The 27519-nt window shown below is 45.3% G+C and overlaps 1 protein-coding gene and 1 long non-coding RNA gene across 2 annotated transcripts; one reads left to right on the forward strand and one right to left on the reverse strand.

The window, feature by feature from the left end:
* Positions 1–42: 42 nt before the first annotated feature.
* On the reverse strand, positions 43–25582 carry LOC115775373 (protein NLRC3-like). The gene is made up of 9 exons (XM_030722906.1): positions 25568–25582; positions 25028–25089; positions 20415–20493; positions 20054–20252; positions 18093–19893; positions 10795–10968; positions 4748–4921; positions 844–890; positions 43–668 (listed from the first exon to the last, which is right to left on the reverse strand). The coding sequence occupies exons 1-9, from the start codon at positions 25580–25582 to the stop codon at positions 100–102; spliced, it is 3120 nt and encodes a 1039-aa protein (XP_030578766.1). The 3' UTR covers positions 43–99.
* LOC115775377 (uncharacterized) lies at positions 14713–16312 on the forward strand. The gene is made up of 4 exons (XR_004019307.1): positions 14713–14806; positions 15031–15196; positions 15335–15498; positions 15972–16312. It is a non-coding gene; the product is annotated as an uncharacterized LOC115775377 (long non-coding RNA).
* Positions 25583–27519: the final 1937 nt, after the last annotated feature.

Raw genomic sequence — 27519 nt, forward strand, 5'->3', positions numbered from 1 at the left:
AACGTGTTTGTGAGTGAAAGAGACAGACATGTACAGACTGAACTATCTGTTCAACAGTCAGAGTGTTTCTCTAACAGGAGGACGCTCTTTACACTCTGCTCAGCACAGAGACACTGACGAACCACGAGACCAGACTGTAAACCCAGGATAAAGAGGTTCAGTGAATGTGGTGTTGAAGGTGTGGAGGTGGATCAGAGTGTCAGAGGAGACTCTGTAGAAGGACAGAGTGCCAGCAGGACAGTCCACATACACTGCTACTCTGTTAGAGCCAGAGGAGGAGGAGGAGGAGGAGGAGGAGGAGGAGGAGGAGGAGGAGGAGGAGGAGATGGATGTTCTTCTGTTATTGTGAATGACAGACTGAGGACGACCATCATAGCACCTCAGACTCCAGGACTGATCATTGTATCCAAACCAACAGTCTTTACTGTTTCCTTTCCTTCTGATTCTTCTGTAACTCACTGATATATAAACGTTTCCTCTCCACTCGACCTCCCAGTAACAGTGACCAGTCAGACCATTTCTACACAGCAGCTGATGATAATAATCAAACCTGTCTGGATGATCAGGATATGACTGAACCTTCTCCACATGTGTCACCTTCCTGTTGTTGTCAGACAGTTGTAGGTCTGTGTTCACTGTGTTTGTGTCGATTGTGAGTTGACAGGAATCTGATGGAGAGAACAAACACAATCCAGCTGCAGTTATTGATCCATCATCTGTTCATTGATTGACACTTTGATGATGACTCCTGACATCAGAGATGTGAATGAGTGATGTGACAGTTTGAAGATGGTTGAATGTGTGCTGCTTTGTTTTCATCAATCACATTAAAAACACACTTACACTTCCTCAGACCTGGGATCAGCCATCGCGCTCCAGCAGGCTCCGCCCTGAAAGGAGGAGGGGGGTCAGAGGTTATTTCCTGTCTTCCTCTGAGCGTCTGCGTCTCTGTTTCTACATGTTTTTGTTCTGGCTCGGCCGCACGGCTAATTTCCCTTTAGGGCCGATGAAAGCGAAGCTGCGAGCACCACGAGGGATGACCGCATCATTGAACTGTTCTCAGATCAGCATCAAAACCCTGCAGCTGCAGGTCTGACCCGGCTACAGGCAGAGGCAGTGATGGCCAGTGGGAGCCTGTTTGAACACTTTGGAGTTCATTCTTTGAAGCTTTCAGTCTGGATGTTGTTGATGAGAAAGAAAGCATTCAAATGCAGCACTGGTCTCATCAAACTTCTTCTCCATCATTAAGTAGAGGAAAAGAAGTGACAGAGTCACAGCTGTGCTTCAGAGGCACACACACACTTGAAGATGTCTGACCTTTGAATATGACAAGTATAGGAAAATGATCCACGGATCAAGGAGATCAGATCCTGTGGATTAGTCTGCAGCACCATCAGATTGTTTTCCTGTTTTTGTCTCAAAGTGTCCTTTATACAGTCAGAAAGGCACAAAAGTCAAGAGGATTTAACCCAACAGCTGAAATGATGTTAGAACAGAGGATGTCCACGTGTTGGGCTCTTTGTCTTTCAGCAGTGCTTCACAGGATCTTCCAGTTACACATTGTTTTCACACTGGAACAACATTTGAATCTTCATTTGAACATCAATTCAAAATGACTCATTGAAGGGAATTTGCAGCTTTTGTCTTCCAGCTGAGAACTTAGAAGATCTGCAAACTGCACAAGGTTGTTAAAAGACTTGAAGCTGGAAATGAGCTCAAAATGGAAAACTGGCTCTGAAATCTGAGACTACATCACGCAGAATAATCACACCAAGAAGAACAACTTCCTCTGTGGAGCTCAGGGGCGGGGCTCAGGGGCGGGGCTATTAAGAGGAGAGCAGAGGAGACGACGAAGAGGAGAGAGCAGAGGAGACGACAAAGAGGAGAGAGCAGAGGAGACGACAAAGAGGAGAGAGCAGAGGAGACGAAGAGGAGAGAGCAGAGGAGACGACAAAGAGGAGAGAGCAGAGGAGACGAAGAGGAGAGAGCAGAGGAGACGAAGAGGAGAGGGCAGAGGAGACGACGAAGAGGAGAGAGCAGAGGAGACGAAGAGGAGAGAGCAGAGGAGACGACAAAGAGGAGAGAGCAGAGGAGACGAAGAGGAGAGAGCAGAGGAGACGAAGAGGAGAGGGCAGAGGAGACGACAAAGAGGAGAGAGCAGAGGAGACGAAGAGGAGAGAGCAGAGGAGACGACAAAGAGGAGAGAGCAGAGGAGACGAAGAGGAGAGAGCAGAGGAGACGAAGAGGAGAGGGCAGAGGAGACGACGAAGAGGAGAGAGCAGAGGAGACGAAGAGGAGAGAGCAGAGGAGACGAAGAGGAGAGAGCAGAGGAGACGAAGAGGAGAGGGCAGAGGAGACGACGAAGAGGAGAGAGCAGAGGAGACGAAGAGGAGGGCAGAGGAGACGACGAAGAGGAGAGAGCAGAGGAGACGACAAGAGGAGAGAGCAGAGGAGACGAAGAGGAGGAGAGCAGAGGAGACGAAGAGGAGAGGGCAGAGGAGACGACGAAGGAGGAGAGAGCAGAGAGGAGACGAAGAGGAGACAGCAGAGGAGACGACGAAGAGGAGAGAGCAGAGGAGACGAAGAGGAGAGAGCAGAGGAGACGAAGAGGAGAGGGCAGAGGAGGCGAAGAAGAGGAGAGGGCCAGAGGAGACGAAGAAGAGGAGATGAGCAGAGGAGACGAAGAGGAGAGGGCAGAGGGAGACGACGAAGAGGAGAGAGCAGAGGAGCGAAGAGGAGAGAGCAGAGGAGACGAAGAGGAGAGGGCAGAGGAGACGACGAAGAGGAGAGAGCAGAGGAGACGAAGAGGAGAGGGGCAGAGGAGACGACGAAGAGGAGAGGGCAGAGGAGACGAAGAAGAGGAGAGAGCAGAGAGACGACGAAGAGGAGAGAGCAGAGGAGACAACGAAGTAGGAGAGGGCAGAGGAGACGAAGAAGAGGAGAGAGCAGAGAGACGACGAAGAGGAGAGAGCAGAGAGACAACGAAGAGGAGAGGGAGCAGAGGAGACGAAGAGGAGAGGCAGAGGAGACGACGAAGAGGAGAGAGCAGAGGAGACGAAGAGGAGAGGGCAGAGGAGACGACGAAGAGGAGAGAGCAGAGGAGACGACAAAGAGGAGAGAGCAGAGGAGACGAAGAGGAGAGAGCAGAGGAGACGAAGAGGAGAGGGCAGAGGAGACGACGAAGAGGAGAGAGCAGAGGAGACGAAGAGGAGACAGCAGAGGAGACGACGAAGAGGAGAGAGCAGAGGAGACGAAGAGGAGAGAGCAGAGGAGACGAAGAGGAGAGGGCAGAGGAGACGAAGAAGAGGAGAGGAGAGGCAGAGGAGACGAAGAAGAGAGAGAGCAGAGGAGACGAAGAGGAGAGGGCAGAGGAGACGACGAAGAGGAGAGAGCAGAGGAGACGAAGAGGAGAGAGCAGAGGAGACGAAGAGGAGAGGGCAGAGGAGACGACGAAGAGGAGAGAGCAGAGGAGACGAAGAGGAGAGGGCAGAGGAGACGACGAAGAGGAGAGGGCAGAGGAGACGAAGAAGAGGAGAGAGCAGAGAGACGACGAAGAGGAGAGAGCAGAGGAGACAACGAAGAGGAGAGGGCAGAGGAGACGAAGAAGAGGAGAGGGCAGAGGAGACGAAGAAGAGGAGAGAGCAGAGGAGACGACGAAGAGGAGAGGGCAGAGGACACAACGAAGAGGAGAGAGCAGAGGAGACGAAGAGGAGAGGGCAGAGGAGACGACGAAGAGGAGAGAGCAGAGGAGACGAAGAAGAGGAGAGGGCAGAGGAGACGAAGAAGAGGAGAGAGCAGAGGAGACGACGAAGAGGAGAGGGCAGAGGAGACGAAGAAGAGGAGAGAGCAGAGGAGACGACGAAGAGGAGAGGGCAGAGGAGACGACGAAGAGGAGAGGGCAGAGGAGACGACGAAGAGGAGAGGGCAGAGGAGACGACGAAGAGGAGAGAGCAGACGAGACGACGAAGAGGAGAGAGCAGAGGAGAAGTGACGTGCATGAAACAAACAGGTCCCAGTGGATATCCTGTCCTCTTTTCCTGCCTGCTTTGGATTTCTCTTTGATGGACTTTGTGTTTCCTCATTTTGGACTTTTGCATTTGGCCCAATAAACGCTCCTTTTTCTCACTTCCTTCCTGCCTCTGGATCTGCACCTGGCTCCTCTCTAAATGCACTGATTTATTGCATTGTTGTCACTTCCATTATTTTATAGAGTGTGTTGGCTTTTCAAAGCACACTGTGACCTTTGTCTCTGAAAGAAATGCAGAAATGCATTTGTGCAGGGCTGCTGCCTTTAAATGAAAACATCTCCCTGTAGCTGTCAGCTTCTACCACAGCTCTGATTAGAAAACTGTGATCAGTTTGTTCTTCTTTGGATCAAGCTAGGCTAACAGTTTCCTGCTTCCAGTGTTTGTAGGAAGCTAGGATCAATATGTCCTCGGCCTCTCTGTGCACACATTCATCTGATCTGAATCAGGCTCAGAGGGAAAAATGAGTTTTCCCAAAATCCTGCACTGTTAAATATCCTGAGATATCTACAACTTGTTCCTGGAGACGTTCTCTTTGGAGACCCCCTACATTAATATCCCTTATTGTTCACTTCCAAGAGTGTTTTTGTTGTGAGCAAAGGAAAAATGTTCCTGCATGAGTGATTGTTGATGTCACATGTGCATGAAACAAACAGGAAGTGAGTGAAGGACACAGGAAATGCTTCCAGCTCTTCCTCCTCTATCAGACATCCTCTCCATACCTGAGAGTGTCCAGTCTCCAGCGTGGATCCTTCAGTGCGGCCGACAGCAGCTTTATTCCTGAGTCTCCTGGATGATTGTAGCTCAGGTCCAGCTCTCTCAGATGGGAGGGGTTGGAGCTCAGAGCTGAGGCCAGAGAAGTACAGCCTTCCTCTGTGATCAGACAGCCTGACAGACTGCAGACACACAAAACAACAATCCATCTGTGAGCAATCATTTCCTGTTTGTCACATACAATAACATCTATCCATTTCCATCCATTCAATTTCATGGAGCTTTATTTATAAGTGACAATTGCCAACAGACAACAGCATCATCTCAGGTTGTGTAACAGTGTAAGGTAACAGCCTCCAATCTTAGAGAGAAAGCCCCAACCATCAGACAATCCACTGTGAGCAGCACTTGGTGATGGTGGGAAGGAAGAACTCCCTCTGACAGAAAGATGCTTCCAATGAAAACCGGCTCCAGGAGGAGCTCGGACCATGACTGGTTTCAGTGTGAGGGCAAAGAGAAGAGAGCAGAGATGAGCTCAGAGAGACAAGAACCAAACACAAACTAAGGAGAGAGAAGAGCAAAGTTAAGGAGCTGCAGTAGTGGCAGATCAAAGCATCAGGAGGGAAAAGAGGGGAGTGCAGAAGAAATGCATCATGGGAAGTCCAGCAGCAGCCTGAGCCTATAGCAGCAGACCTAAGGGAGGCTTCAGGGTCACCTGATCCAGCTCCAACTAGAAGCTTGATCCAAAAGGAAAGTTTGAAGCTGATCTTAAAGCAGAGAGGGGGTCTGTCTCCTGGACTCAAACTGGGAGCTGCTTCCACAGCAAGTTCAACATTTGGAAAAAGCTTTGAAAAAGTGTTTGTGCTGCACAAGAACATCTGGCCTTGGTATCCTGTCATGTCCTGGAGTGTTGAGGAGGAGAGGAGCCAAATCCAGATGCAGAAGCAGACTGACTGAACCTTTGATTAGTTTGATGGAAACAAAGTGCAGAAGAAAAAGCCATGGAAAAACTAGGAGGAGGATCCAGAGACGCAGGCAGCACCTGAGGAGGACAAACTGAGCCTGAGACAAAGTGGACATCCTAAAAGTGTCTCCTATCTCCTTTTCCTAAGCTGGGAGGTGGCAGGAGAATTAATGAGGACTCAGGAAAAGAGAAGAGCGCTGAGAATCTGAACTGCTTCACACTCGTCTCTCCTTAACAACGTGATGCTGGATGTGTTGGAACTACAATGTGCAGAAGATGGACTACAAAACCCACATCTTCCTTCAGCTCAGTGTGTTCTTCCCCTGCTGTTTGATGCAGCTCATTTAAAGGAGAGCAGCCTGTGAAAAGCTTCATTCCAAAGGTGGAATCTGAAAGAAAAAGGAACATTTGGGCTCAGATTTCCTGACGTCTGCAGCTCAAAGACTTCTTTGGAAGTTCAAAAGCTGCTGGATTCACTAAAGAGGCTCAGAGTCAGTTTGGGACTGAAAGTTGTGGACACCAGGATTTTTGCTGCTGTCCTGATGGCATCTGGATTTGGAGGAGTTTGACTTTGAGGAGGAGAAGATTTCAATGAATCCCACAAACATCAGTGAGAGAAACAAAGCCCATCTTCTACCTGCTGTGGTTGTGATGGATGCTCAGAGGAGTGTTTTTAGGAGGGGACATGTTATCAGAATGAGCACTCTGCATGGACGGCTCAAAGCTGTGAGCGCAGCTCCAAAACTCTGTCCTCAAACTCTTCACTCAGTCCTCACGCTGAGTGTTTAGAGCTGAGCTCCACTTCCTGCTCCTCAGCAATGCTGATCTGACTGAAACAGAGCACAAATGAACTGAGCTGCTTTTTCTCAGCAGTGCGCACACAGAGAGCCACTTCTCTCTGCTCAATCTGTGACCAATCAAAGCTGTGACAATGCAGCTCTCCATCAATCTGTGTGAGTGTGTTAGATTCATGCCTGAATGCTGCAATGTGCTATTGAAAAATCCCATGTTCTATGTTCCTGCTGATCCACTCAAACTCCTTTCCTGCTCCTTGTTTAGGATTTCTAGGACTGACATTAAATTCCCTCCATCCATCTGTGATCCCAGCTGAGCTGAAGTCCAAACCAATGAGAATCCTGATGAAACCAATGATCCCGAGATGGTGCCGTCTCCGTGGGAACTCTGTAGCTCCAGCTGATGGAGCTTCACAGTCTTCCTCATCAGTAACATCAACTACAGCCTATAATGTCAGCTGAGGGAGCTAAACAGTGGCTATGAGTCCATTCACTCTGCTAATGAATGCTAACATAGCAAGCTAATGAGCTCACACACACACACACACACACACACACACACACACACACACACACACACACACACACACACACACACACACACACACACACACTTCCTTCTTCTCCAACCAACAGCAGAGCAGCATCACACTGATCATGAAAACTACTTCCTGTTACAATCATGAGCCCTTCACAATAAAACAGGAAGCTTGTAAACATGAACCATATATAATGTAAAGGTTCTTTTAAACTGATTTAACACACTGAACCATTTTAAAGGGATTCCATTTAAATCTTTACAAATAATTGAAGCACAATTATTTTCTCCTCTCCTTTCATAAAGCACTGGTTCTCAAACTTTTCCCATCATGCCCCACTTCACCGGGTCAAATGTTTTCATGCCCCACGCGAAGACACGTTGGAGGGTGGGGGTGTCCCCATCGTGGTGAAGTGGGGGTACAGCTGCTCTATGTACCCAGCAGACGGTGAAGGTGGAGAGTTTGGCTAGTCGCTGTGTGCTCACGTATGTGCAAACATTTCCTTGTTCCACCGTCAGAATTACAGTGGTGTGCGGATCGATCTAAATATCGATCATATCAGATCAATGCTAGCGCGATAAGATCGATGCTTCAGTTTGTTTGTCTCCTGGAAGTTCAGAGCGTTTCTCCCCTTCATCAGAAAGCAGGCATGTCTGTGCAAACACTGGCCTTCTTTGCTCCGCCCCCTCCTCCCTGCTCTGCTCTGATTAGCTGTCTGCAGTCACGTGACTCAGCGCCACTGACCCCAGACCCCAGCACAGAGGTCAGAGGTCACAGTCAATGCTGCCCTTTAAAGTTTCACAGCTCTGATGTTCAGCAGCACTCAGAGTGCACTCACTAATACAATCATTAAGAGCAATAAAAATGTTGATGTTAGCCTCTGTGCACTGAATCAGCACATTAATGATTTGCTCTGCATTAATCTGGGTCCTTTTTCACAGCAGTGTTCCACTTTACTGGGATATTTTTTATCTCATTTATGTGATAATGTCTCAGGAGCAGGCGGCACTCATAGGGATCATTGTCTGTGGAAGAAGAGTCATGTGACCTGTGAAACGCCTCTGTTAGATTGGTTAGATGCTGCCAGCCCCGCCCCTTTCATGTGACCCTGCAGCAGAAACCCTGGGTTAACTTAACCTGATAACCACGGTTTATCCTGATCACCAGTGTTAGGCTCAGTGAACCCAGATCCCCCAAAGAGACCCTGGGTATGCTGAGCTGGCTTCGTAGTGCAGGGCCCTGGTCTCCAAAAAAGTCCAGTTTCAGAGTCCATAAAAAGCTCAAAGATGTGTTTTATTGTGTTAACTCATTATTGTGGAGAGGAAACATTACAGTGAGTCAGTGCTCATTAAAATGTGTTTGTCAAAGTGTTTCATCTCATAAATCCTGACACACGGCTCTCCCCAACATAAGCTGCCTGTATCAGTATCACCAATACTGGACCTGGATTTACTTGGTATCAGACCAATACCAACATCTGCAATACCAGAGAATCAATCTGAGGTTCAACATTTGTTCTTCATCACTTTTCTCCCAGGTCCTTCATCCCCCACCTGTCATGACCCCGCCCCCCAGTTTGAGAAACACTGTTATAAAGGATGGTCCCAGTGTCTCCTATGCTAAAGGAGGCAATAAAGGAAGCATGGAAGCTCCTTTCCTTACTATCAGGAGAATTCAAACTGCTCTTATTATGGCCTCCATGCAGAGATTTCTGGGCCACTTCTCTCAGTGAGGAACCCTCCTCAGCAAAATGGATCATTGGGAAGCACTCACAGACTGAGAGGAAGGACAGGGATATTTATACACCTGAGGTAATCAGGAAACTGAACACAGCAGGTAACGAGACACAGCTGAAAATAATTAGACAACTACAGGAGAGGAAGTCAAACTAAACCTAAGACACCAGAGAGGATACCTACCAAAATAAAAGAGAAAGCATGACTGAAACACAGAAACCTGAGTGACCTTAGCAAAGAGAGGAAGAGGAGCAGTGAGGGAACTAAATAAACATCACAAATACAAACAGGAAGTAAAACCTATCATCAGTGCTAACCAGTCTAACCAGTTCACCACTGTGCTGCCAGTTTTTACGGATGGTTAAAATGTTATTTTTGAAGGTGTTCATGAAGTTATTACTACTTAAAGCTGAAGGAATACAGGGCTCAACAGACCTGTGACTCTTTGCCAGCCCGGCTACAGAGCTGACAGAAACCTGGGGTGTTCCTGTGGTCCTCTATCAGTGCCCAGCAGTGAACAGCTTTAGCTTTTTTCAAACAATAGTAAAAACACAGTAAAAATATGCTTCATAAAGGTCTTCTAAATGATGATGCCACAATATTGATGCAGCAACACTTTAACAAGATGATCGACCTCTGAGGGTCAATTTTAGGTTGTTTTTGGTGTTCTGGCAGCTGGAACAGTGATTTCCCAACTTTGGGATAAATTAAAGTTCTTCAGTTATTTTTGTATTATTAATATGATGCTGTTAAACATTCACATTATTATCCTTCTCTGCATTTTTCAGTCTAACTCCTTCCTCATGCTTTGAGCAATAGAAACCTTTTTGGTATCAAAACGTTCAGCTTTTTCTGGAGAATTATGCCATTACTTTTATTTTTGTAACTTTGATCATTTTTAAATTTTTAGCTTTTTATGATCTTTTTTGTTGCCATTTGAAATAAATGCAGAAAGTTGGAAATCCTCTTCAACCCCACCCCAGCCTGAGAGTGTCAGGAGGAGCCTCCACATTCACTCCAATGGTAACTTTTCTCCTCTCTTTGGGGCCACAGCCACATACAGAGGCACTTTTTAAACTGCCATTTCTCCCTCAGATTTAGTGGTACAGAGATAAAAACACACGTCCTGCCTCAGGAACGTCTCCTGGTGCTCACAGTGGGAAAACTTTGTGAGTGGGATCCACAGTGTTTGTGTGGCAGGCTGTTGTTTATGGGCAGGTCAGGAGGATTTTCTGCTAATTCACCCATTCACCCAGTTGTGAATGTACATGGCACAGCCTACCAGCAGTGTTGGTTCTATTACTAACACTTCAGTCTGCTAATGTGTGGTCGCAGGTTCAATTCCCAGCCTTCCTCAAATATCTGATTATTTTAATTTGCCACACAAGACACACACTTTCACCCAGTCTGTGTGTATGTGTGTGGGTGTGTGGGTGGGGGAGGGGGTTGATGGTAAAAACAGCGACCAATCAGAAATGAGCTGCTTTTCATTTGTGGATTCAAACTGACTTTTTCAGGTCTGTTTCTCTCGTACTGCATTTATTTCAACACCGCTAATACGACTCTGACCAGGGCTCAGAGACACACAACAACACACTCACACGTCATTTTATTAGGTACACCTGTGTGCCCAAACTGTAGTTGGCCCCTTCACTGAGTCATGTGTCTACACCTGCTTCAGGCTCTGCAGCCTCTCCAGCTGTTTACTGTGAGCTCAGTTTTTCAATGTAGGTTTAAAATTAGTTTGGAAATACCTTCAAATTTCTTTAAAACTTTTCACCTTTTTCTACATTTTATACTTTTAGTGAAGCATCTTTGAATTTAGTTTGTTCATCTATTTAGACTATTATATATTTTATCCTACCAGTATGAAAGGAAACTATATGTTATGGATGCAAACTGTAAGTAATTCAGATTCTAATAATCCATCAAAAGGAAAATTAAAAATATCCCCTTGATAATTCCTTAAAGGTTAGCCATTTGTAAAATAATATGAATCAGTGGAAAAGTCTGAATCCTGACCTGAGAGTTTCCAGTTTCCAGTGTGGACTCTTCACTGCAGCAGACAGAAGCTTCACTCCTGAATCCTGCAGGTCATTGTTACTCAGGTCCAGCTCTCTCAGACTAGAGGACTGGGAGCTGAGAACTGAGGACAGAGCTTCATAGTTTCTCTCTGAGAGGTTACAGTGACTCAGTCTGAAAATAAAAGATGAACACCAAAACAAACACTGCTGTTTAAGTTCAATTAGGGTGCAGTGAGGTGAGGAGTTAGTTGATTTATCAATATTTAATCATGTCTGTTTAAAGGACTAATTAATTCCTCAGAAGATTACAACAACATTAAACTTTAATGGCTAAAATCTTTAACTGGTTAATTTTGAGAGAAAAGAAAAAACAAATATCACTTGATCTGACCTCAGAGTATTCAGTTTGTAAGTGAGACTCTGCAGTCCTGCAGACAGAAGCTTCAGTGCTGAATCCTGCAGGTTGTTGATACTCAGGTCCAGCTCTCTCAGGCTAGAGGACTGGGAGCTGAGGACTGAGGACAGAGCTTCACAGCCTCTCTCTGAGAGTTCATCGACATTCAATCTGAAAATTAAAACAACAACAAAACAAACAATGTTGTTAAAGTGTAAAGTTTATGTATCACTTTCTTTTGATTGGCTACTTTCATGAAGCCTGCTGAAGAGTTTGTTGTGAGCTCCACCTCCTCCACCTTCTGGTTTAGGAATTCTGAAAACAAACTGTAAACCTACCAAAAACCTGATTTCTGTCTCATGATTGGGAATCAAATCCTCTCAGATCCATCTGTACATTTTAGAGCCTGATTCTGGAATATGACAGTGGAAACAGGAACATCCACAGCAACAAAGATTACAGCAGGACGTCTCTGTTTGGGAAGTATTCCCCTCATTACCTGTTCCAACAGGGAAACAAGCAGCCTGTTCCAAAACAACATCTGCATTATCAGGAATTCGGCTCCCTAGCCGGCCTTGGGCTGGCAATCATATCTCTCCAGGCCTATGTGTGACGGTCGCTCTCCCCCCTCAGCCCTCTCTGTGATTTGTGAAGCTGGATCTGGTGTACCACAGCCGCTGATGAACTTCCACCACTATCAGTGAACTGTTTTGGCTAGGAGCTGGCATCTGGGCTCCACAATGCCCCCACCCTCTCGTCTCTGTCTGCATCCCCTCCTGACCCTGACCTTACCCACCATATTGCTATCCTGGCTTTAAATGTGCAAATATGCTTTTGCTGAGGTGTTTTTTGGAACCTCGTACGGTGTTTATAATGAATACAGTACGAGATGATTTTTTTGAACCTACCTATCCCAGTGTATCTCTTTCTGTTCTGCTAAAGGTAGCGCTGCAAGTCGGCTGCATGACCTCGGACACCTGTCCCCCCGTGTTTGTGTTTGTTGTATTTGTCACGGCCCCTCCTCTGATCTGCAGGGGCGGTGCTTCCTGCAGGCAGAGGTGGGCCTTGAGTAATTGGAGCCACCTGGGCTCACTAATATAAGCAGGGCTCCACTAATTATTCTGCCCTCTCTGCTCCTCCAAGTAATATTGGTTTGTCTTTTGTTCTGGTTTTTCAGTTGCAATATTCACTCAGGTTTCCACATACATGTCCACGCACTCATACATTGCATACACTGGACATAATGACATACTCACATCTCATATTTATCTTTCTTTTTGTTTTGCTTAAGTTTCAATAAAACTAATTTATTGGCCTACACCTTTGCCTCCCCTCATTCTTTGTTACGGGCCGTGAGCCAGCCTGTGACATATTCTTGGATGGGTGCTCTGTTAACTGCAATTTCCAATGTGTGAACCTGTTCACCCACATGGCAATAGAACCTTCATTCATTCATTAATGTGAGGTGGGGTGGCTGTAGCTCAGTAGGTAGAGCAGGTCACCTACAGGTAAATGTGTTGTGTAAGTGCTTTGAGTGCTCAGCCTGAGTGGAAAAGTGCTTGATAAATTATTACTTGAATCAAATAATGTATAATCAGTAGTTGAATTAAAATGATCAAAATAGTGTTTGAATAAAAAATAACTAAATAGTGGCTGAAGCAAATAATAGAAATTAAAAAAATAGATTAGACAGAGAGCAGACAGACAGATAGAGCCAGACTAACTTTAGGAGATATGTTTATCTTATTCATGGCTTTCCCAATCTCAGAGGAAAATATGTTTATCTTATCTTTGAAGGTTTTGCCATATGTACATTAGGTGCACAGGAGTAAATGTCACTGTGTCCTGTTAGTAAGTTGGATCAAACTGCTCTGTCATGATTAGGGACATATCAGGGCAGGGAGATGTGTTTCTTTTACAGGGCCTTTATCACTGATGGAAGAAATCTGAGCAGTGAGAGCCAGCCACTGACGAACCAATCTGAGAAGGCCAAGTCTAAACCACGGCTCTCTCCATCTGTTTTTGAATTGATAGTGCTTGTAGTACACTGTAACGAATGGCTGTAAAAACTGCAGCATGATCATACAGTAAGGCGGCTGTAGTTTGGAAATACAGCTCTTTGCTGTGAACTGAAATGCCTCTGAAAAGAATATCGAATTTAATTGGACCGCTGGATCACGTGCATAGCTGTGCTGTAAAGTTTAAATGTACAGTTGCATTGTGGGATATTTACCGGCTGGAGGCGAATGTTCGCGGGCTAGAGAGCGGGACCAAGGAGGATTTTCACCGGGTAAGTACTTTTTTAACATTTTTATTGCAGTTTTGTGTCTGTTAGTGGGCAAACAAATATTGGATGTGGTGAGCTACTCTCGCTTCTGTCACAGTCTTCTAGCTAGCAGTTGGTCGCCGGGCGCTGTGCCTTGCTGAGGCTGCTATTATTTCACCACAGTTTACAATCTAGCACAGAGCAGTTTGATTAACAATGTGCACATTTGTTCTCACTGTGGTCCTGCTGCTCTTGATTTCACGGCTACAGAAATGGAAATGACAGCCGGCATGAACGGAGGAGAAGTAAGAGGAAAAATGAAGATCAAATGGAAATTTCAGGCTTCTAATTTAACAAAAAGAGTCCCAACATGAAAGGTAGATAACAACCTTCATGTATTTTGAGACACAAATTGAAAATTGAATACAAATTTTAGGGCTGCAACGAATAACTCAAATAGTTCTTCTATTAAAAATCCTCGACACAAATTTGTTGCTTCGATGTTTTTAACTCTGCAGCTCAGGTGTCTCCATGCGAGCATTTCATCCACGTTAGCGACATTAAAGGACTGTCGCTGTGGCGGATTTCCATCATTTGGAAAAAACCACGCTTTACACGAGTGGATCATCCTGACAAGTTTTTCCACGCCCCCACTGCTCTGTGCTGTGTGTGTGTGTGTGTGTGTGTGTGTGTGTGTGTGTGTGCGTGTGTGTGTGAGTGTGTGTGTGTGTGTGTGTGTGTGCGTGTGTGTGTGAGTGTGTGTGTGTGCAGTGAATGTCAGTCTTTACTTCAGCTGCAGCCACCAGGACGGCTGCTATAACCACAGTTAGCTATTAGCATTAGCATCGTTTGGTGCTGAACACCCCCCCCCTTCAGTACGAGGGGCTCGTCTAAAGGTTTTTATACTTTAAACCCTGATTAGCGACTAAAAATAGAGCTGCAGTAGAAACATAATTTGGAGGATGCTTGTGAATAAAAAGCATTACAGCATTAAACTCATGCAGCCCCCAGTTTTTCAACTAAAACACAGCAGCAGCTGTTTTACTGCAGTCTGTCTGCACATGCGCAGCAAGCAGAAAAAGGCGGAGCCGCTACTGAGACCTGAGCTCAGGTGGAGAGAAAGGAGACGTTATTCTAGTGTCCAAAGCAGCAGCTTTTACCTGTAACCAGCTTAAAACCTTTACTGGGAAACAGCTGGAGGTCCTTCAGCAACCAAATGAGGAAGAATGAAAAATCAAATCCAACGTTTTTTCTTAGGTAATCTTATGTTGTGATGTGCTACAGAGGTGTGCTACAGCTGCAGGTCTTAAAGGGACACACAACCGCCAAGTCCACAACTCATTGCCCTCAGTAAGTACAACATATGCACAATGTAGTCTTCAGGGTGTCTCACTGTATCTCCCATCCCCCTGTCTATAGACAAATGGGTGGAAGATACAGTGGGATATTGCCATCTTACTGTCTCTGCATCCCTAGGTCTACAGACAGAGGGGAGGCAGATACATCCCTGTCTCAGTGACAGAGGGATGTATCTGCCTCCCCTCTAATATCAGTTAATATTGTTATCTTTTCAGGAGACAACATTACCCTTCATCATGGATGATCAGCATCGAGGGTGAAATTGTTTGAGGGAGTTCAACCTACGTTCCAGGCTGGTCTCGCAGCACTTTTTGCCACCTTCTACGTTTTTAACCTTGAGTATCCAGAGGAGGCAGCATGCACACTGGAGGTTTTTCAAAGGTGAGATCTAATTCAGTGATGCCTTTGTTAAACATATTTGGTAGTTCACAAGCATCTAATCTAAAAGGTCAATATGTAACTTACAGTAAAGAAAAGGGTGGTTTTGAACACTGAGCTATATGTCTCCATCTGTTTTAGGTGATTCACAGGCCTCAACCCTGAAAGGGGAACAAAGGCTGCAAAAGGAAAAGTAACATCAAAAATGACAGGACGACTCGTGCAAAAGAAAAAGACAGCAGTGAACAAACATGTCTCCACTGTCCTCTGCAAGTTCATGGACTACCAGAGGAACTTCTAAAATGGTAAGATTACACATTTACTGCTCTCTGTATGTGCTCTTTGCTTTTTTTTCTTTATCTGTCCTCCTGTCCATGGACGTGTCTGTCTCTGCCTCTCTTTCTCTGTCTCTCCCTCTGTTTCTCTGTCTCTGTCTCTCTTTCTCTTTCTCTGTCTCTGTCTCTCTTTCTCTGTCTCTGTCTCTCCCTCTCTTTCTCTGTCTCTCCCTCTGTTTCTCTGTCTCTCTTTCTCTTTCTCTGTCTCTGTCTCTCTTTCTCTGTCTCTGTCTCTCCCTCTCTTTCTCTGTCTCTCTGTATCTGTCCTGTCCATTTCTAGCAGACAGACAGGAGGACAGCTACAATGAGGGAAGGTCAGAGTGTCTGTCCACCAAATCTGTCCTCGTCTTCCTGTCTGTCTTTAACTGACATAAATGTAGTTTAATGTGAAATGTGTATATTTCATGTGTTAAATGAAACATTTTCCTTTCTTTATCTTCCAGCCACCCTTTGATGAGGCGTTCAGGACTAAGCCCCACTCAGCACTCATTCATGTTGGTTTGGTTTGGCTGTTCACGAAGTTTTAAACTAGCTCAAATGTTAAAGATGTTACTGTTAGGGTTCCTATAAAGTGTTCAAAAATATGTAACTTCAATATTTGACAGTGCTGGATTCCTTCCTTCAAAAGGAAGGGATCCAGTTGTTTGACAGTTTGTTTGTTTTTTAGAGATTTTGACCCTTTGGAACTTTTATTTTAAAGGTTATTTAACTTGTATGTGATGTAATATTACCATGGGGGGTTATGCATTTAAAAATGTAGCAGTTCATAATGTTTTTTGGTCAGTTCATGTCAGTGTATTTTTACACTTTGGTTTCTATACTTTTTGACTTGTATGTAAAAAGTTGCCTTTGCAAAGCGTCATGTTTTTTTTATGTTTCAGTTTGTTGGTTTTAAACTGACAATGAAATAAATTAATTTTAGAATATATTGTTTTTTATTTGCTTGAAATTAGAAACATTGCTAACATTTATTGAGAGTTTGGTGAATTGCAAACTGCAAGTTAACATTTTAACTTTTAACAGCTAGCAATAGCCAAAGTATGCAGAGTTTGATTCCTGTTGAAATTAATATTTAGGGTGCCTCTTACACTACTGTAAAATGAAATAACTTTTACTGTAATTCTATCACAGGAAAAAAATGAAGTAACAGTAACCATGTAATATAATTACTGTAAAATTGTGATAAAAATCACAGTAACATTGTAATGAAATTACAGTAAAATTGTAAAACAAAATTACAGTAAAACTGTAAGAGAATTACAGTAAAATTGTAAATTACAGCCAAATTGTAATTAAATTACAGTAAAACTAATTAAATTACAGTAAGGTTACTGTAAAAATTACAGTAACTGGCTGGCAACCCTGCTGCAGGTAGATTACTGTAAATTCTACAGTCACTTTTTAACAGTGTATAAAATAGTTATGTTTAGCCGAGAGACTTTGCTCTGTGGGGAGGGGAGCCACAGCCAGACTGCTGGGATGGTCTGTGTCTGCCTGAACCAGTGGCCCATGTACATGCTGATAACTTCTGATTCTTTAATATATTAAATGTTTTCATTTTAAATTAAAGTGTTTGAGGTGTCTTCCTTCACAAATAAAAACACGTAACACTGTTAAAGGTGTCTGTGAAGGAGATGAGCTGAAATGCCGACTCAGGAAATCCCAAAGTTAAAGCTGTGAGTCAAATGTAATTCTGTGGGAACTCTGGTTATGGCAGCCTTACAGTAAGACATGCTTTCTGACAACTAACAGGAACCTTAGTGGAGCCAGTTTGTCCTCCATGCTGGATGCAATTAGAGCAGCCATAGCAGAGATTACAGAGGAAATAAGGGACTGCACTGAAGGTGGGACACAAGCCAGAGCTTGGATTATCAACATCAGAAGAAGATGTAGTTACAGTCTGCTGTGAACAACCTGAGGCCAGTAAAGCTGTCAGAGGGCCTGAAGGTTCAGACCTTTGTTCTTATTTTGGTCAAATAGTTGCTGAAGGTGCTGAATTATTCTGGACAGAGGGCACCAGGTCAGGTGAAGAGAGACAATAATGCTCCACCAAGAACACTGGTTATGAAATTTCTCCTCCACAGGGACAAACTGAAGGTCATCTGTACTGAGTGGGTGGACAAGGACATTTTTATGAACCAGTGACTGAGATTTGACAACATGAAGCTACAAGCAACATAAGGAATAAGATTGAGTTCAGCAGCAGCTGCAGAGCCTGGGTATATGATACAGAGTTACTGAGAACTGAAGAGAGAACAGTACAGAAAGAACATTGATTGGATCCTTTGGGATGAACAGAACATGCCACAGATTTTTCTTATTATGGGTTTTTGTTTTTGAGAGATTAATGATGGGAGTTAATGACCTATGGGTCTGGATGGTACTTTGATAAGAGTTAGACACACAAATGTCTCAAACACTTTCTGCTGCTTTGGGACATTAAAAGTATCATAAGCTTGATTATAGCTGATGATCATTGAATTCATATTCTTAAGTTTTTAAAAGAACAGCACCCATCACACTGTTTATGATAGAAATAAAGGGATGATGACATATTTACTCACAGAGCTTTGTTGGAGGCTTTGACCACTGGCAGCAGCCTCAGCAGAGCCTCCTCTGAAGCAGAGTATTTCTGCAGGTCAAACACATCCAGATCTTCTTCTGATGACAGTAAGATGAAGACCAGAGCTGACCACTGAGCAGGAGACAGTTTATCTGTGGAGAGACTTCCTGATCTCAGGGACTGTTGGATCTCCTCCACTAGAGAACCATCATTCAGTTCATTCAGACAGTGGAACAGATTGATGCTTTTCTCTGCAGGCAGATTCTCACTGAGCTTCTTCTTGATGTACTGGACTGTTTCCTGATTGGTCTGTGAGCTACTTCCTGTCTGTGTCAGCAGGCCTCGTAGAAGACTCTGATTGGTCTGCAGTGAAAGACCCAGGAGGAAGCGGAGGAACAAGTCCAGGTGTCCATTTGGACTCTGTAAGGCCTTGTTCACAGCACTCTGATGGAGAGCTTGTAGCTTTGGTTTATTAAATAATTGAGACTTCTTGGAGGTTGTTTGTTGTTCTTCCAGCAGATTGAGTCCAGACTTGATGAAGGTCAGATGGACATGAAGAGCAGCCAGAAACTCCTGAACACTCAGATGGATGAAGCAGAACACCTTGTCCTGGTACAGCCCTCTCTCCTCTTTAAAGATCTGTGTGAACACTCCTGAGTACACTGAGGCTGCTCTGATATCGATGCCACACTCTGTCAGGTCTGATTCATAGAAGATCAGGTTTCCTTTCTGCAGCTGATCCAAAGCCAGTTTTCCCAGAGACTCAATCATCTTCCTGCTCTCTGGACTCCAGTGTGGATCTGTCTCAGCTCCTCCATCATACTTGACCTTCTTCACTTTGGCCTGAACCACCAGGAAGTGGATGTACATGTCAGTCAGGGTCTTGGGCAGCTCTCCTCCCTCTCTGGTCTTCAGCACATCCTCCAGAACTGTAGCAGTGATCCAGCAGAAGACTGGGATGTGGCACATGATGTGGAGGCTTCGTGATGTCTTGATGTGGGAGATGATCCTGCTGGCCTGCTGCTCATCTCTGAATCTCTTCCTGAAGTACTCCTCCTTCTGAGGGTCAGTGAACCCTCTGACCTCTGTTACCCTGCTAACACACCATGGAGGGATCTGATTGGCTGCTGCAGGTCGTGTGGTTATCCAGAGGTGAGCAGAGGGAAGCAGGTTCCCCCTGATGAGGTTTGTCAGCAGCACATCCACTGAGGTGGACTTTCTAGGGTCAGTCAGGATTGTAGTTTTGTGGAAGTCCAGAGGAAGTCGACACTCATCCAGACCATCAAAGATGAACACAACCTGGAAGTGTTCAAAGCTGCAGATTCCTGCTTCTTTGGTTTCAGTGAAGAAGTGATGAACAAGTTCCACCAAGCTGAACTTTTCCTCTTTCAGCACATTCAGCTCTCTGAAAGTCAATGGAAACATGAACTGGATGTCCTGGTTGGCTTTGTCTTCAGCCCAGTCGAGGGTGTATTTCTGTGTTAGGACTGTTTTCCCAATGCCAGCCACTCCCTTTGTCAGCACTGTTCTGATTGGTTCATCTCTTCCAGGTGAGCCTTTAAAGATGTCTTCTTGTCTGATTGGTGTTTCTGGTCTGTCTGGTTTCCTGGATGCTGTTTCAATCTGTCTGACCTCATGTTCCTCATTGACCTCTGCAGCCCCTCCCTCTGTGATGTAGAGCTCTGTGTAGATCTGATTCAGGAGGGTTGGGTTTCCTGCTTTAGCGATGCCCTCAAACACACACTGGAACTTCTTCTTCAGAGCAGATTTAAGTTCACGTCCACAAACTGCAGCAAACATTTCTGAATGAATAAAGAACATCGGTTAATGTTTTACCAAATAGATGTGACTATTTCATCTCCATAAAGAATGCCTGTTTGAATCCATGCTGTTTAATCTCTTTAAACTTCAGTAAATGTCTCATTCATCCAGCAGCTTCAATCTTTAGAGAAATCCTCTTACTGCTCTGCAGACGCTCAGCCAGCTCCTCCTGCTTCATTCTCCTCAGGAAGTCCACTGTGATCTTCACTAATGCCTCTTTGCTGCTCCTCCTCTGCTCTTCATCCTCCCTCTCTAAGCATTCTGGGTAATCTGGACTCAGGATCTTCTGGATCTTCTTCAGCTCGTCCTTCACAAAAGTGATGATGTTTTCCTCCAGCAGCTGGAACAGAAAACTTTATGAATGAGCCAATCAGACTGAAATCATGGAGCCAAACATCAGATCCATGTTGGACACACTGACAGTCCACTGGTCTCCAAAGAGCAGCATGGAGATGACTGTGAGCAGAATAGATGGAACAGTAGTTGTTGTACATGTACAGACCTGAAATATGGAGTCCAGCTGTGTTTGATGCTGCTGGGCAGACTGACCACTGGGACCCTCTGAGCTCTGCTGGTCCACTCTGTGGAGGAACCATCAAGAATGAGTTCAAGCACAGGGTAAAGATGCAGTCAGTGAGTTTTGGACAGAAACAGTGACTCAGTGACTCCCTGTAGCTGTAAATGTTCTTCATCCAGCTGATCCCACTGAGAACCAACAGCTCAGCTTAGTGTGCTGCTTTGAGTCTCAGAGCTCTGCTGAGCATCAACAACTTCTGAGCCAAAAGCTTCAAAATCTCATGTTGGAAACCTGATGTTTTACAGACAGAACCTCGAGCACTTGATGGAATACCTTTGACATAAAGCTGAATTCCAATCAGGATCATTGGGAGCAAAAGCCCAGTTATGAATGAGGAAAAGCCCAAATGAAGTGCTAACAGGTCCTCTTTAGCATCAACAGCTGGAAATCATTTAGCTCAGGAAGACTCAGCCCTCTGAGATGTGATTAGTTCCTCCCTCAGCTCAACATCCTCAGATCAATGAGATGATTTTAGCTCCCAAACTTCATCATCTGCCCTTCAGGACTCGACTACAGAGCTGCTAACTAGCTCTGATTCAGCTGTTTCCTGATAGTAAACCATGCATGTATGTGAGAGCTTCAAGTCTCAGCTGTTTGTCATGACAGAGGCAGCTACACTACAGAGGCTGAATCCATATGATTACCTGGTTCAGACCCCACAGAGCTGTCTGATGCTCTGGGTGTAGGAACACCTTTTTACCATCAAGGTCACTGCCAGGATCAGACTTCTCCCCTCCTGTGACCAAACCAACCAATCAGGAGGTTTCACATCCCTGCATTAAAGCATTACCACTCACAAAGGTTTCATTGGATAAGAGCAACACAAAATGTGACCTGGATCAGACTGTGAGCTGCTACAAAGCCACAGAGGGTCAATAGTTTAAACTGTGAGTCAGGACTCTCAGAGGAGCGTGGCATCTCCTCTTCATCAGCAGTAGGAGTTGGTACTGTACACAATCAGGTCCACAGGTCAGGCTTCCTGCTTTTTACCTAAACTGGGTCAGTCAGCTACAACGTGGCTTCTACCAATAACAACAATTCATTTGGTTTTCCAGCTCTTCCAGAAGGATCAGCTCCTGGAGCTGCTCTTTAGTCTCCACTTTCTGGGAACTACAGCTGCACCATTATGGCCAAAATGATAACCACCATTATTTTGTTCAGTACTGAGATCAGGATTATTTGCTATAATATACATGATCGGACCAAAACCTAACACACAATTGATCCCACAGGGCACTGCTTTCACTTTGATAGATACAGTCACTAATTACAGCAGCTGGTCCATGACAGGACCCTGGGGGATCCTCGCCTGGTCCATGACTATAATCAGGACCCCCTTCAATGACGTCCTCAGTGCAGCCACAGGTGGTAACGCCCCCAAGGAGTGTGCAGGAAAACCGGGCATAATGTCTTGTGTTTCCACCAGGGGGCGCTGCCACAGTGAAAGCTCATTTATTTCCTGCCTGCCTTCATGCCTTTAAATTTGCCCTGACCTTCAATAATGATCATGAATCAGTGGTTAGCACTGTCACCTCCAAAGAACAATGATTTCCAGAGAGGAGAACATATCTTTGGTCTGGAGGGTTTTTCCTGCAGCCTTTGTTTCTCTCTGTGTTTAGTGGACACACGTCTTCCACAGAAGATTGATGGTCACTTTTAGAGACACCATGAAAATGCTGCCTGTACTTTTCTGCCACAAACTCATAAAGTGGTGAGACAGCAGCTTCAACAACACTGTGAGAGTCTGAGCTCTGCTCTAAGCTCAGTGATCAATGAGCCTCCAGAGCTTTACCATCTAGAGCTCAGAGTAAGAGTGAGGTGCAGCTCTTTGGATCCTCCAGCTCTGTCCTTTCACTCTGCTGAAGCTCTCTCTCCTCCTTCAGTGGCTGAGTCACCTGATCCACAGAGCCAATCAGACTCTTCAGCCAGTATCTCCTGTTCAACCAGAGCATTCATGATTTGAACTCTCAGTTCTTCTTTCCTCCAATGAGCCTGAACACCAGCACCATACTGGTGTCAGCATCTGTCACAGACCTGTCCAAATCACACACCATGACCACAACTCAAAGAAAGACTCACCTTATTCAGTCACAGTCGCACACAGCCACACTACCCTACCAAACAAGGCAATGCAGCGTGCTAACAAGAGATGCTACCAAGCTACAAGAAGATGAGAACCTGCAGGAAACTGAATGATGTGAAGCTGCAGCTGTAGCAGGAGTAGGCCTCAACACAACTACAGCTAACAACACCAACCAGGACTCACAACTGCACACAAACCAGAACACAATCAGTACAACTTAACCCTTCAAGAAGCACACAACATGCAGGCTGCACAGTTACAGACTCACACAGACAGCAGTAAGCATGAGCTACATTAGCTGTTGGCTAGCCTCACTCAGAGGTCATCATGTCCTCCCACATGCTCCCTCTGACAGATGATTGACATGTCTGCCCTCCTCCTCTACAACCTTCACAGTTTCCTGCTCTGCTTCCTCCTGAGACTCAGTTCACATCCAGCTGCTCTGAGTTGCTGCTATAACTGAGACTTCATTGCTGCATTAATGATGGTGAGCCTTTCTGGAACAGCAAACAGGCCCAACCACCTCCACCATGTTTCACAGAGAGACAAACTCTGGATTCTTCCTGCTCAGTTCATCCTCACTTCCTGTCATGTGACTCGTCCACATGACATTTAGCGGTAGGCGGTGTTTTTGGAGTGCAGCCCTGCCATGAACACCACTGCTGCTCAGTGTTCTCCTGATGGTGGTCTCAGTAACACTCCCCAATATGATCCAGGCCTTTAGCTGCTGAGACGTTACCCCCGTGTGACCCCCCCCCAGACTCTTTAACAGCTCACTCTCAAAGATGGCACACAAAGACATGAGAATAAGAGACAGAGCAGCTCTGATCTTTCAATAAAAACAGGCTCCCACAGATATGAGCATCGCTCTGCTCAAACACTAATGACTGAGTCTAAGATTGTTTCCTTCTTTGGTTTCTTTCAATCAAACTTCAGGACTTGTGGAACAATCTGAGGATGTTTCAGCTCATATTTATCAGGAACACAGAAACATGTGAAGGAGCTCATCACAGTTCTCTTACTCTGTTGGTCCATCACTGAAGTTTGGAGCTTCAAGTCTGGACCGGTCACTCCTCATGGACGGACAGCTGGATCCTGCAGGCTCTGCTCTGTCCTCCTCTTCCTCCTGAGTCAGTCTGAGAGGGAAACCACAAACACTCAGTGAGTTCACATTAACAGCAGGAACTGAGTTACAGTCTCTTTGTCCACTGAGCTGATCTCTGAGCTGGAAACTAGAAACCAGGTCACCATGATCCACATCAGGGATCAGAGAAACCTGATTCCACCTGCTGACTCTGACATTTCAGAGCTCACAATAACAAACACAAAGAGCAGGAAATCTTCTCAGGATATTAGAAACCCTCTGAGTGTGATGCAGTCAGCTCAGTGCAAACTCCAACCTCACTGTCAAACTATCCTCAAGCTCTTTGATGGACACTCACACACTTTAGGATCACATGATGCTCCCACATGACCTGTGTCTGCGTGGAACATGTGACCTGCTGCAGCTGTGATTGGCTGACCGTCCTCCAATCACATCAGAGCGTGTGGAAGAAGAAGAAGAAGAGCAACAAGAACATTTCCTGCACAGATTCATGTTGGTGAAATGATGAACAGGCATCAGTGCGGCCACCTGCATCCTTCTTTAGTGTTGGAGCCTCAGCAGGTAAACACAGAGGTGCTTTTTGTGTCAACAACAACACACCAACAGACTGCTGTGTGCTGTTAGAGAACAACAACAAAGAAATAATTTTAAAGAGCAAATATTCAGCTCAGTCTTTACTTCCTGTTTGTTGGGAACGCCTCCTGAAGTCCAGCACAGCCGTCCCTGATTTCATATGAATCCTTTGAAATCATCATCACAGTTTATTGGAGGAAAACTGGCACCAAAAACTCCTCGTAGCTTCATAAATGAACAGGCAGATACAAAGCTGAACTCTGAATCATATTCATTCATTCATGTTCACTCACGCTGCTGTTTACAAACATTTAAACCAGATTCACATCTGTTTCTACTGTTGTAATGTTCTGATATGAAGTAAAGTTTAATGTCTCCATTTAATGAGCGGCTCAATCTCACATGTTTCTGTTCTCAGATCTGTGGATTTTCTGCACCATTAATATTTGTGATGTGAAGTGTTTCCTTACCAAGCAAAGCCCCTCAGAGGCGTCTCACACACTTCCTGTTAGAGTCCAACACTTCCTGCACAGAGTGTTTGGACTCTGAGCCTTAAACTGACTGATGTCTGCTGAGACTGACAGGTGGTGGGACCGCCCACCTGGAACAGGTTTCACTTCCTGTTTGCTGAAGTGGATTTTCAGCTCTTTAGAAACCAAAGGCTTGTTTTTCAGAGACAGTTTCAATGGGATTGAGGGAACGACGTGTTTGCACTGCAGTTTCTATCCAACAACATCAAGCAGTTAAATCAAAGAGTTCATGTTACTGACAGCTCACCTCTCTGCAGCAGACGTACGCTGACCTTTAAAACCAATGAAACGCTCTGCAGACCGGTCACTCTTTAAGGACACACAGCTGGGTCCAGGTCCAGGTCCAGGTCCAGGTCCAAGTCCAGGTCCAGGTCCAGGTCCAGGTGGGTTCCTGTGAATAATGATGCAGCAGTGATGTGAGTGCTGAGCTGTGACATGGAGAAGAGTCATGGACAGTTAGAGATGGTCATCTCACCTCTGAGCTTTGGTCTGGCTCTCATGTTCCCCACACAGAGTGGTTTTAGAGGGAGGGACTCCCTCCTCTCTGTCCTCACACTGATCCATGCTGCTGAATTCACATCAGCTCACACACACTTTCTACCTTCACCTGCAGAGGAAACACACATCATTGATGCTCACATCAACTGACAGCTGCAGAGCTCATGTCTGATGTGTTGGACTAACATCCACTCCATGTGAGACACAGCTTTCATCAGTTCACTACAAAAAGTGTCCCAGAGAGCCAATTTCAGCCTCCAAATGCCTCCATTCCTGGAGTCCTACAAACCAACAGGTCCAACATGACTGTAGAAATGCAGAGAGCAGCTTTATTTCAGGAACAATGCCCAGGACCAAGCTGCTGCTGACAGAGGCTTCACACTCTGACTGCTAGCAGATACCTGCTTTCAGCCTCAGAGCTACGCTGACTAAGGTCAAAGGTCACAGGAAACTAAAGGAATCCTGTGATGCTGCTGGGAGTTCTGGTACAGACTAGCAGCATTTAGTGATTTAGCTCCAGATTGAATCCTTATTATCTGCTCCACTCAGCGCTGTTTCCCTCTGACAGCAACAACATTCAGCAACACTTTATTGACGCTGGTGAAATTATGAACAGGCATCAGCGCGGTCACCTATACTGTCCTTCAGGCTCTCAGCAGCTGCACCGGAAGCTGTTTTTCTCTCCAAACAAAGCCACAGAAATGTCCTTTAAAGAGCAAATATTCAGCGGCCGGATTTGTCGGCACACACACTCTTTCACCGTCACCAGATAATCCGGTACACCGACCTCAGGCTCACGGCCTCGGTGCTCCAGCTGTGAGTCCGTTACCGTGAACTATGGAGGCAGATTTGTGCTGGAACTAAGCTGCACACAGCTGATGTTAGCCAGGAAAACACTCCAGACTGACTTTAATGGAGAGACGACGGTTTTCCTCCAGGAAATGAAACCATTCCAGAAACAAAGAGGAATGTTCCTAAAGACAAACTGTTAAAGGAGGAAACAAAGCAAACTTACAGTTTCTGCAAACAGAAGAAGAAGAAGAAACTCCACACCTGGACACTAAACACGGACACACAGGTGAGCTGCTTCACAGCTCGTCTCTGCCACACAAGCACTTCAGACCATAAAGAGTCTTAAGCTGCAGCTCACAGGTCAAAGGTCAGCTGCTGCACCCTGATATGACTGTAATCTGATCAATCATTAACCTGCAGCAGCTTCCTGCTCTGACTCTGACACCCTGAACACACCTGAGAACAAATAAAGCTCCTCAGCTCTGACAGTCACACTGTTACATGAACATTTCTGCTGCAGAGCGTCAAATGTTCAGCAGCCTGTGTCTCTGTTCACACTGGACTGGATCCAGTCAGAGCAGCAGCTGCTCCGATGATCCAGAAGGACTCACGTGACCTCAGCAGCAGCTCTCAGAGACGTTCCTCCTTCACCTGTACAGGAATCACTGAGAGCAGCAGATAATGTGCAAACAGGCAGAGACGAGGTCAGCTATGTTCCTGAGGACCCCTTCCCACCTCCCACATCTTTAAATGCAGCGAACTCTTGTTTTTTAGTTTGTATTTATTGATGCTGCTGCTGTCACAGCCATGATGTGTCAGCTCTGTTTCTTTAGTTTCTCTTTATTTACAGGTAAAATGTTGGAGAACAGTTTTCATGTACAAACATGAGAGGATGATTTTCTATGATGATGTGTTTCCATTTAAACAGAAGCTCGAGGAGCAGACTGGAAACAAGCCCCTGAACAGAAGTCGTGCTGCTGTGAGACGTCAGCAGCCTCAGGTTTGCTGTCTGACAGCAGTGAAGTTATACTGAGGAAGGCCGAGGTTCCCGCTCAGCTGTGAGGAAGCTGTGACGTGTTGTTCTCCACAGAAACCGAGGCGTCCATCAGAGAGATGAAGCTGCCGCCTTTAACACAACAACTAAGAGAAGGAAGCAGAAAACAGCTCGTTTAGTTCATGAAAGTCCTTTCATTCATCAAGGCTTAAACTGGGGATACTCTAAAAACCTTTAAGAGATCAAATTCAAAGTTAATGTATAAAAATCTATAAGAAATGTACAGAATACTGATGTTTTTATCATTCTGGCCTTTAATGATGATAAACATTAATCTGAGGATTGATTCATTCTTCTTTCTGCTGATAATAATCAATATAACAATTAATGTGTTTTTCTCATTTGTTTTTCACTCCCTCAGTTTATCTGTTTATTTATGTAACTGCTGCATGAAC

Source organism: Archocentrus centrarchus, unplaced genomic scaffold (genome assembly GCF_007364275.1).
Source record: "Archocentrus centrarchus isolate MPI-CPG fArcCen1 unplaced genomic scaffold, fArcCen1 scaffold_111_ctg1, whole genome shotgun sequence".
In the NCBI taxonomy this organism is placed as follows: domain Eukaryota; kingdom Metazoa; phylum Chordata; class Actinopteri; order Cichliformes; family Cichlidae; genus Archocentrus; species Archocentrus centrarchus.

Coding starts and splice junctions, on each gene's coding strand:
- LOC115775373 (XM_030722906.1), bottom strand. Junction 19,894..20,053: donor GGCTGAGCGTCTGCAGAGCA/GTAAGAGGATTT, acceptor TTATTCATTCAG/AAATGTTTGCTGCAGTTTGT. Junction 4,922..10,794: donor TGGAAACTGGAAACTCTCAG/GTCAGGATTCAG, acceptor GTGTGTCTGCAG/TCTGTCAGGCTGTCTGATCA.